We start from the raw sequence: 10,613 nt of genomic DNA on the forward strand, positions 1-10,613 counted from the left end.
CCCAGCCGACGTGTGGGAATGAGGAGGACAGGAAAATGACGGCGACTAGGAGGAAAGAAGGGGCCCAGCCCAGCCTTTCTGCCCCGTGTCCTGTCAGCACCAGGAGGCTTTGCCTATGTGAATTTGCTGGCCTAACTAAAAGGGCTGTGAGAACCAAATGCAGTTATTCGAACCAGTATAAATAAGAGCATTTTGACATATCTTTCCACTGGATTAAAAGAAAAAGAAAACGATGCGACGCTGGTGATTTAGTACAGGAGCTTCATCTCAGTGTGACCCAGGAAAACCCCTGTGAACTTGTTCAAACCTGGCACCGGCCACTGCCCAGGAGCCCTTCCGTCTGGCCCGAAGGCTCCGGCTCTCTTGGTGAAGGCCTGCCACGTGAATGACGTGGAGGCCCCGCCGGAGGAGACTGGACGAAAGCCACGCCTTTTCTAATTGCCCCACCAGGGCACCCGTAGACAAAGCGACACTGTGGTCTAGGAGCCCGAAGACCATGCAGGAGCTGTCCTAGGTCAGGGCCCACCCAGGGCCCGGCAGGCGGGAACTTCACGTGGCTGGGGTGGGGGCGACCTCATGCGGTCCAGGGTTCGCTAAGTGTCTGCGGTGGGAGCCTGCGTCACCCACCAGCAGGCAAATAAACTGACAAGCCCTCAGAAGTCTTGGTCTATAGGTCCCCCCTGGCAATTGTGACTTAAGCATATAAGTCAACAGAGGCAGGAAACAAAGAGTTAGCTTCCAGGTGAATTAATATCTTAATTATTTTCTTAGACTTAAAATTATTTACAGCCTGAAACCTGAAAATAAGGCAAGGGTGCTATTGATCATCATAGATCAATACCCAACCACTGAGGGGTTCCAAGGCAGTGGGAGAGACACGGCAAAAGGCCTGTGATGTGGGCTTCCCTGGTGGTGCAGTGGTTAAGAATCCGCCTGCCAACGCAGGGGACACGGGTTCGAGCCCTGGTCCGGGAAGATCCCACATGCCGCGGAGCAACTAAGCCCGTGTGCCACAGCTACTGGGCCTGCGCTCTAGAGACCGCGAGCCACAACTACTGAAGCCTGCGCACCTAGAGCCCGTGCTCTGCAACAAGAGAAGCCACAGCAATGAGAAGCCCGCACACTGCAACGAAGAGTAGCCCCTGCTCGCTGCAACTAGAGGAAGCCTGCGCGCAGCAACGAAGATCCAACAGAGCCAAAAATAAATTAATTAATTAATTAATTAATTTTTAAAAAGTGCTTGCAACGTGTCTGGGGAAATGCAGAGGTGAGCCACCATGCGCAGCCCCTGTGCAGCGGAAGCTGACACACCTGCGCCAAGGGCAGCTGTGGTCCAATGTGCCTTTTCCTCCAAGGAACAAAACATTTAAATTTTGCACTCCGAAGGCCCATAGTTTGGCTCACCACGTTCCTCTCCGCGGCGTGCTGGCCCACACAGGTGCCCTCGCCGCTCAGTGGGGAAGACATGTAAGGAAATTTGCATAAGACAGTGGTGCAAAATGGAGCTGGAGGAGCCTTATCTGTGCACAGAGATACTCCTGAGAATAACCCAGATACTCCACTTGATTTCACACTGGAAAAGTACAAGAGGATAGAGGCAACTGTAAAAAAAACTACCCAGAAGGGCATAAAGCAGCAGCTGTACTTCCAGTCCTGGATTTAGCCCAAAGGCAGAATGGATGGCTGCCCATCTCTGCTATGAACAAGGTTGCAGAAAGTTACAAGTACCTCCAATGAGAATATATGAAGAAGCAGCTTTTTATACAACGTATAATCGAAAACCAGTTGGAAAGAATCATATTCAAGTTTGCACTACTATGCCTTGCATGCTTGAAACTCTGACAGCATACTGGAGGCCACTCAGAAAAAGCTTGGAATAAAGGTCAGGGAGACTACACTTGACAAACTTTTCACTCTTATAGAAATGGAATATTTAGGGGCCTGTGTCAACGCACCAATGGTTCAAATAAATGACAACTACTATGAGGATGTGACACCTAAGGATACTGAAGAAATTATTGATGAACTCAAGGCTGGCAAAGCCCCAAAACCTGGGCCAAGGAGTGGACGCTGCTCATGTGAGCCAGCCAGAGGCCTTACCTCTCTGACTGAACCACCTAAAGAACCTGGCTTTGGTGTGCAAGCAGGCCTTTAATTTATATTCAACTGTAAATATGCCACTGGAGAAATAAAATATGAATCTCCTATCTACATAAAATAAAATATAATAAAATAAAAATTGGTACTAAGTTTTCAATGGAAAACTTAACAAATGTTAAAGAGGGCAGACCTCTAAGTGAAAACACAACAGACCCCCCAGCCCTGCCCCACCCGAGGGCTCTCACCGAATCCTGGATGCAGACCTCCAGCCGCCCGTCCTGCACCACGTAGATGCTGGTATCTGGCTCCCCTGGCCGGAAGACATACTCCCCTTCCAGAAGCTGCACAAACACCATGTGTTTGCAAAGTTCCAGGAACAGTGGCTTCTCAAAGTGACCCAGGACCCTACAAGAAACAGTGCACGTGGGACACCTACAGGAAGGAGGGGAGGAGGAACACAGGCCACCGTCCCTGCCGGCCAGACCACAGAGCGAGCTTTCCAGGGCTGCAGAGCCCATGGCACAAGCACCAGCAGGACAGAGGCTTAAGCTTCAGGAATTTCCATCAGCTACTGTTCCATGAGCTCAGAGAGCTCTCAGGCCGTGACCATGAATTTGAACCAGATGCATAAACAAGGGCAGGTAGTGAAGCGCTTGAAAGAGGAGTCGGGGCTTCCAGGGAGAAATGCGGAACCAGACTTTCAATTTTCCATCCAGCCACACACTTCCCGCACTCGCTCCATGTTGCCCTGAAGGTGAACACTCTGATAAGCAGACAGACACACGAAAGAACCGGCGAGGAGGTTCCACTCGCCACTGGGAGGGCAGCGATGGCAAGAAGCCTTCCCAACTGATGAAAGCAATGTTCACATGTTGGGGTCTGGGGAGGTCACTCTGGCTTACACATGAGTTAACTCCCACTTCATGCTCACTAGATAGAATAGCCTGTTGTGGCTGATCAAACACACATTGTACGTCTGCTTAATTATTAAAGGGCACATTGACCAGAAGTAAAGAACGTCCATGTTGGGACTTCCCTTGTGGCACAGTGGTTAAGAATCCGCCTGCCAATGCAGGGGACACGGGTTAGAGCCCTGGTCCGGGAAAATCCCACATGCCGCGGAGCAACGAAGCCCGTGCGCCACAACTACTGAGCCTGCGCTCTAGAGCCCGCGAGCCACAACTACTGAGCCTGTGTGCCACAACTACTGAAGCCCGTGCGCCTAGAGCCTGTGCTCCGCAACAAGAGAAGCCACTGCAATGAGAAGCCCGCGCACCGCAATGAAGAGTAGCCCCCGCTCGCCGCAACTAGAGAAAGCCCGCGCACAGCAACGAAGACCCAATGCAGCCAAAAATAAATAAATTAAATAAATAAATATTAAACAACAACAAGAACAACAAAACGTCCAAGTGAAAATAAAGATTAAATGCCTCCCTTTCTAGGATGCCAATGCTGGTTCTCCTTCAATGATAAGACTCCCTTCCCAGGTGCCGAGGCCATACTGACTCACCATGTACCTGCTGATCTGTTTTTTTTGAAACCTTGAAGGAATGTATCCCTGACTAGCTTAATGTTCTTTGTTCTGACAAGACATAAAACTGCTAAAAACCATGCTTCTCTGGGGAAGTTCCTCAGAGTTATCTGAAAGGTTGTCTTCCAGGCTATAGTCCTCAGTTTGGCTCAAATAAAACTCTTTTTATTCCTATTATAGATTGTTTATTCATTATCTTTGTCGACACAACCAACGGTGGCCACAGGGAAAGGACACCTCGAAGGCCAGGCGACAGCCAGTCCCCAGGGCACATGGCGGGCCTCCCGTGTCCACTTCTCTCTTACCGAACATTTTTCAGCATGTACAAAACTTCCGACGGCAGGTGAGAATTCTTCACATCGAACTCCGTGAGGTCGGCCTCCAGCAGGGAGGGCGGGGGCTCCTTTGGCTGCAGGGTCGGGTATTCCTTCTTGAAACGCAGGATCCTACAAAGCAGAGAGACATGCACCTGGAGCAGAAGCCCAAAGGGGCTCAAAAGCAGACGGTGTTTGCGCTGTGAACCCCATGGCAGGGAAGCCACGGGCGGCGCGAGGTCCGCAGGCCCCCCAGCGCCCACGGGGGAGGGCAGCTGAGACGCGGCTAGTCTGAAGGGCACCCCCAGTACCTCTTGGCCAAAGACAGCACCTTGGTCCTCTTCCTCACCCGCTGCCGGGGGGCAGCTGTGTTCCCCACAAGCGCGTGGGGGAGCGTGGTCACCTGCAGAGTGAAAGGGGGAGGCCACGTCTGGACCCTGCAGCCGGTGGATCCAGCTCTCAGCCTCAGGGTCGGTCCCAGCCCTCAGGACCTGGCCTGCCTGAAGCCTGACACCAGCATCCCGGTCCGGCCCCACCCTGCTCACCTGCCCAGGACACAGGGAACCATCCTTGGTGCTGATGACAGCGATACCACATGGCCACGTCCCCAGACAGCCCATGCTCTGAGAGCTCTGAGTCCTCAGCCCTGCGTCCCCCCTGCCTAGAAGGCTGACGCTCTCCACCCCACACCTGTCATGCTGGCACACACGACAACCCGAGTGCCTGCCCAGTCCTCCTGGTCTGGAGGCTCTTCACCCTCCCCCACAGTCGAGGCCCACTGGACTGCCCCAAACAGCGGTGCCGAGGAGTGCAGAGGGCCCGGCTCCTAGCCGGGCACCGGCCAGACTCCTCGGGCAGCCACTGCCCCCTGCTGTCCCTCAGCTCCCGAGCTGCATCTGCCCCACGGTGTCAGCTGTGGCTGTCGGTGGGCGGTCAGCACAACTCCTCCTTCCCTCCCAGGTGTCCTGGCCTCACTGGACCACGTTCCTGTCCTTAGCCCAGGGCCAGCTTGCCGCTGCCCAGTCCTCAGCAGGACCACCAGCGGACAGCCCCGCACCCAACCACACACGCATGGGTGTCTCTGAGACCTGCCGGGAGCCACTCCACGTGGCCCTGCGCGCCAGCCCGCCCGCCAGAGCGGCCCCAGCCGACCCGCCCTCTCACAGCGCCTGACACTGAGGAGGAAGAGCCACGTGAGGGCGCCCACGTGACCCCCGAGCGGCAGTTCAAGTGTTTCCACGAAGACACGAATCAATTGTGTAACTCGAGAAAAGTAACAAAGAGAAGATATTTTTAAACATCAGCAAAGGCTTCAAGTGTGCATCTGAAGCACAGCCTCCGGCAGTGTGCCGAGGCCTCCTGCCCTCGCGGGGAGCAGGGGGCGGGGCTGGGCGCGGATGCCGCTCCCCAGGGGGGTCTTGACACCGGCAAGTGAGGCCTTGCAGTTTCCCCCTCGCGGGGCCTGGCCCCAAATCCTGGGCGGACCACCAATCTCAGCACCAGAGCCAGGACCCTCTGCCCCCCACACTCCAGGGACGCTCCAGGGAGGGGCTTCTGTCCTCCTTTCCAGTTCACGTCCACCTTACGCGGTGACGGGGCCTCCTCCCCAAATGCCTCCACCCAGCCGTGCCCTCCCCAGACCTTCCCCGAGCCCCAGAGCCCCTGCGCAGCGCCCAGGCGCAGGCCGGCTGGTGCCCACACCTCTGAGGGGCAGGAGGCCTGGGCCTGCAGCGCGAGTCACCTTCCTCGTGATCTTCCTGCCGGAGAACATCACTTTGTCTCTCTTCCGGAACCTGTACTGAGGAGTGGGCTGCACTTGTCCTGCAAGGGGAGCCAAGGGGCTGCCTGAGCACGGCTGGGACCCGCGAGGCAGCCCCGCGTACACACTGAGCTTGTCCTGCCCCTGCCCCGCCCCCAGTCACACAGCACCTCGTCCCAGGGCTGCGACAGACCCTTGCAGAGGAAGCGGGACTCCACTCTTCTTGGAAACGTGAGCCAAGGAAGGTCAGAACAGACTCGAATTCCATGGATCCGACGAGCTCAGCCTCACGGACAGGCCAGCAGTTTCCAACAAAAGCCACCGCGGGCTTGAGAGCTGCTCCCAGGAGCTCAAAACACCCGCGCCTCCCCCACCCTTTCAAGGCCTCCTCCCCGTCCCCCTAGGGCCAAAGTCTGAAGCAAGATACTCACGGAATCGGTTAACCCTTCTAGACACAAAAAAGATGGTCATGCCAATGAGGGCCAGGGCCAGGAGGATTCCAGCTGCAACACCCATCAGCTGGGCGAGGTCACAGATAGAGCACCCGTCAGCAAGGCGCCATGAGGCCCCTCCCAAGCCCAAACACAGGGTGGACACAAAGGACCCAGGGCAGCCAAGGGTGCAATAGGCCACTGATTCCGGGGCCTGCCCGTTAGCCGGGGGCAGTGAGGCGGTTACCGAGGTGGACTGAGAACGCTGCTCCGTCAGCTGCAGACCCCAGGACCGAAGGGTGGCCAGGCAGAAGCCCGCCTAGGGGAGAAGGCTGCAGTCAGGAAGGGCCAGGATGGGCACGGCCCTGGCTCCCCCAGGAGTGACAACAGAGCTGTGGGTCAGGGACAAGTCGGCAGCCCTGGAGACCTCCAGAAAGAAGCGACCTTCCAGGATGCTGAGGTCCCCTGAGCCCACCTGCTCTGGAGCAGGGCCACCCACAGCATGGCTGGGCAGGGCCAGCAGCTGTGCTGTGTCGACAACAAACGCTCCAGGCATCGCTAACGCATCTGAATCCGAAATCCTCAGCTTTCCTGCTCCTCAGGATGCAAGCCCGGCTGGCCACAGTGGGTACAAAGGCCACCTCGCAGTGCCCTCTCATCACCAACAGAACCATGTGCTGCTGGCCTCGGGGCAGACAGAAGCCCACACAGCAGCAGTGCTGGGAAACCCTAAGGAGCCAACTGGATTTTGAGAACATTAAATACCAGCTCACAGCAGAGAAGGGCTCCCAGGGAGGGAGTTACCAAGGGGCTGCAGAAGCCCAGACCCCAGGGAGAGAGAAAGGAAGGTAAGAGAGAACAGTGAGGGACTTCCCTGGTGGTACAGTGGTTAAGAATCCGCCTGCCAGTGCAGGGGACACGGGTTTGAGACCTGGTCCGGGAAGATCCCACGTGCCGCGGAGCAACTAAGCCCGTGCACCACACCTACTGAGCCTGCACTCTAAAGCCCGCGAGCCACAACTACTAAGCCCGTGCACCACAACTACTGAAGCCCGCGCGCCTAGAGCCCGTGCTCCACAACAGGAGAAGCCACCGCAATGAGAATCCCGCGCATCGCAACGAAGAGTAGCCCCCGCTCGCTGCAACTAGAGAAAGCCCGGGCACAGCAATGAAGACCCAATGCAGCCAAAAATAAATAAATAAATTTATTAAAAAAAAGAGAGAACAGTGAGTGTGGAATGGTGAGTGGGCAGACAGCTGGGGCCGCCCATACACAGGATGCTGGCAGATTCCCCCCAAAGCTGAAGAAACCAGCCAAACAAGTAGCTACACTCCATTCCTCCCGGTACCCACATACCTCCTTCCAAGCAGGCAGGAACAGGATGGGTTTGGGGGAGTGGTGGGGGGACTTGTTAATCCTTTCAAGTTTCTACACAAGTGCCAAGGACTAAAGCAGCTTGCCTGGTCCTTCAGAGCCAGGATCACACACAGCTTCGATGCCAGAAAACCCAAGGAAATCAATGCACTCAGAAAAGCATTTCAAAAGCAGAATGTTGCATCAAGACAGGATGAGGAAGTGATTCAGAAAACTCAACCCTTTGAACTCAGCTCAGGAGGCGGATGGAAGCAGTGGGAGCTTCTGCTTCACAGTGAGGCGTCCGGGCCCTGCTGGCCCAGACCGCGTGCTCGGCCCACGTCCACCAGGAGGACGAGCACCCTCCTCCTAGGCGTGTCCCTCCGAGCTCAGCCACCCCAGGGGGCAGCCAGGGCTGCGCACGGCAAGGGTCACGGGGATGCCCCAGGCCTATTGTACAGTCTCTGGTGGTTAGGCATCTCAGACTTCCCAGCTTTTCACTGTTGTTTTAATGCATCTAAATTTCTGGTTTAGAGATAAAGGCCCTTGTAATGTGGCTATATATGTTCCACGGGTAGAAGGCCCTAAGTCAAAGCAAGCAGACTTCCTAAGGGGAAGCAGGAACTCAGAAGAGTGACCTTGGGGAAGAGGAGGGAGGGCCTCAGCCCTGACAAGGGGAAAACAGGCCCCACACACCACCCCCACATGCAGCAGGCTTCAAGGAGTTGCCGCGGGGCAGATGTTAAAAGGACCCTTTCTCCTTGTCCAGAAGTGGCCATAACTGGGAATTTTAAGGCTCTGATTCCTCACTGGAATCCTCAGGTTCTGTACCTCTGGGCCGGCGTCCTCCTCTTGCTCCATGGCTACAAGTGAAACAAAAGAAGAGGGACTGGTTCCAAGGAGGGCACACGTTCCACCACCTCAAGCTCACGTGCAACGCAGCGCCTCCCAGCCCTTCCCCAGGTTCCTGTACACGTTAAATTACATTTCTATTGACAGGAAAACCCTGATGAAAAACTGTGTTCTCCATGGCGAGAAGCTCTTTTCACAAGCAATCGGAGCCCCTTCCCTCTCTGTAAACAGCCCTCGTGTGGCTGCCCAGGAACCTAGAACTGCAGCCAAGTCCCGGGCTCCTCTCCCAGCCAGTCGAGGGCAAGTGTGGGCAGCTGGGCAAAGGCCTAGTGCAGCAGGGATTTCCAGCACCCTGGGGAGGGGTGTGTGGCCACGGCAGGCTGTGAGCCAGACCCTCCCTAGTGGCCTGTGCACAGGATTTCCCCCGCAGTGTGGCTGAGCCCTGGAGGTGGCTGTGCTGGTCTGGGGTGTGGTGAACTTGAGGACCAGCCCTGCGCACCTGGCCTCTGTGCCGCAGGGAGGAGCCCCGTCTAGGGCCTTCACCCTGTGGCTCCCAGGTCCCTTAGAAGGGCAACAGTAAGAGAGGGTTGTCTCTTCCGAAATCCCACCGGGAGAGGCAGGCGCAGGGTCACCTGCATCTGCTCACTGGTCAAAGGCCCCTGCTGGCCCCGTGGGAAACCCTTTCTTCTCAGATGTCTCCTCAAGGACCAGCAGCGCCGTGACCCCAGCTCTGCGGCGCAGCCCTGACCAGGGCGGTCTCCCCACGCCCCCCAGGCTTTCAGGCGACAGAGCTCAAGCCCCCGGCACCTGCCACACAACCGAACCGCCTTCAGCTGCTGCACATGCTACACAGCGCAGGGGGCGGGAGGGAAGGAGACAGAGCGCAGGGGAACTGGGGGGCCGGGGGCGGCGCGGTTGGGGGCATCGAGGTTAGGAAGATGGTGGTTAGGGGGGCGTGGAGGTTAGGGTGCAGGGCTGGAGAGCAGTGATTATGGGGCCGTCGGGTTGAGGGCAGTCAGGTTGGGGGGCGTCCAGCTGCAGGGGAGTCGGGTTGAGGGGCATCGGGGTCGGGGGCAGTCGGGGTTGAGGTCAGTCGGGGTTGGGGGCAGTAGGGTTGGGAGGCGTCGGGTTGGGGGCCGTAGGGGTTGGGGGCAGTTGGGTTGAGGTGCGTCGCCGGCGACAGCCCTGTGGGGCAGTGTACGTCCCGGCGATGGCTGGGGGAGGGGATGGCTACCTCTGCTCACAGAACCGGACCCCCAGGCCTACCACTTCGGGGCGCTCGGCGGCGACTCACCGGGATCGCGCGCTCCCGACGCCCGCGCTCCCGTCACTCCACCCTGACGCCCCGCCCCCGACACTCGGCACTCCCGTCACTCCTCCCGAAGCCCCGCCCCTAACGTCCGCATTCACGGCGACCGGCACTTCGCCTCGAAGCTCCGCCCCACACGGCCGCGCTCCCGACGCCCCGCCCGGACGCGGGATCTCCCCGATCATTGGCCAGGCCCCCACAGGTCCCGCCCCCCCCGCAGGGCCAAGGCTGCACATTGGACGCGCCGCAGCTAATCGGAGCTGCTCTTGCTCTGGCGCGGGGGCTAGGCGGTGTCGGAAGCTGCCGTGGGCGCCGGAAGCGGAGCACTGCGGTGCCGGGGGCCGCGTGGCTGTGCCCGGGAGTCGGAGAGCGTTCGCGTCGTTCGGGCCCCGGCATGGGCCTCCTGAGCGGGGCGGCTCGCGCCCTGGTGCGGGGCGCCGACCGAATGAGCAAGTGGACCAGCAAGCGGGGCCCGCGCACCTTCTACAAGAGCCGCGGCGCCAAGGGCATCGGCTTCCACGGCCGCGACGGCAGGTTCGTGCAGGTCAAGGAAATGGTCCCGGAGCTGGTGGTCCCCGATCTGGCCGGCTTCAGGCTCAAGCCGTACGTGAACTACCGCGCCCCGGAGGGCACAGAAGCTCCCCTGACGGCCAAGCAGCTCTTTCTGGAGACAGCGGCACCTGCTATCGAGAAGGACTTCAAGGCCGGGACTTTCGACCCTGAGCGCCTGGACAAGTACGGCTTTGAGCCCACGCAGGAAGGCAAGCTCTTCCAGCTGTACCCCAAGAACTTCCCGCGCTAGGAGCAGTCGGCGGCGGCGGCGGCGGCGGCGGCGGCGGCCGGGTGTGCCTGCGACTGAGGACTTCCACCTATCCTCGCTGAGCCTAGTTCCCGGGTGGCGGGTGGGGAGGCGTTGCCCTCGTTTCGCTTCTATTAAAGACCTTGGCTACCCTACAGTGTTGT

General features: G+C 58.2%; 2 protein-coding genes and 1 pseudogene across 3 annotated transcripts in view; 2 read left to right on the forward strand and 1 right to left on the reverse strand.

The window, feature by feature from the left end:
* The window catches only part of PNPLA7 (patatin like domain 7, lysophospholipase), a 54,788-nt gene extending 45,126 nt beyond the window's left edge, over positions 1–9,662 (reverse strand). The window contains 8 exon segments of the mRNA XM_082400650.1: positions 2,346–2,505; positions 3,937–4,077; positions 4,257–4,348; positions 5,687–5,766; positions 6,136–6,223; positions 6,383–6,454; positions 8,321–8,352; positions 9,608–9,662. Coding sequence (XP_082256776.1) covers positions 2,346–2,505; positions 3,937–4,077; positions 4,257–4,348; positions 5,687–5,766; positions 6,136–6,223; positions 6,383–6,454; positions 8,321–8,350 — 663 coding nt within the window. The 5' untranslated portion in view covers positions 8,351–8,352; positions 9,608–9,662.
* LOC309633300 (NADH dehydrogenase [ubiquinone] flavoprotein 2, mitochondrial pseudogene) lies at positions 1,699–2,336 on the forward strand (annotated as a pseudogene). Its single transcript has one exon. The product of its transcript is annotated as an NADH dehydrogenase [ubiquinone] flavoprotein 2, mitochondrial pseudogene (transcript).
* A 266-nt stretch (positions 9,663–9,928) lies between the features above and the next one.
* Positions 9,929–10,604, forward strand: MRPL41 (mitochondrial ribosomal protein L41). The gene has a single exon (XM_082401941.1). The coding sequence runs from the start codon at positions 10,045–10,047 to the stop codon at positions 10,450–10,452; it is 408 nt and encodes a 135-aa protein (XP_082258067.1). The 5' UTR covers positions 9,929–10,044; the 3' UTR covers positions 10,453–10,604.
* The last annotated feature ends 9 nt before the right edge of the window (positions 10,605–10,613 follow it).

The sequence above is a fragment of the Balaenoptera borealis genome, assembly GCF_965194805.1.
Source record: "Balaenoptera borealis genome assembly, chromosome: 8".
NCBI lineage: Eukaryota > Metazoa > Chordata > Mammalia > Artiodactyla > Balaenopteridae > Balaenoptera > Balaenoptera borealis.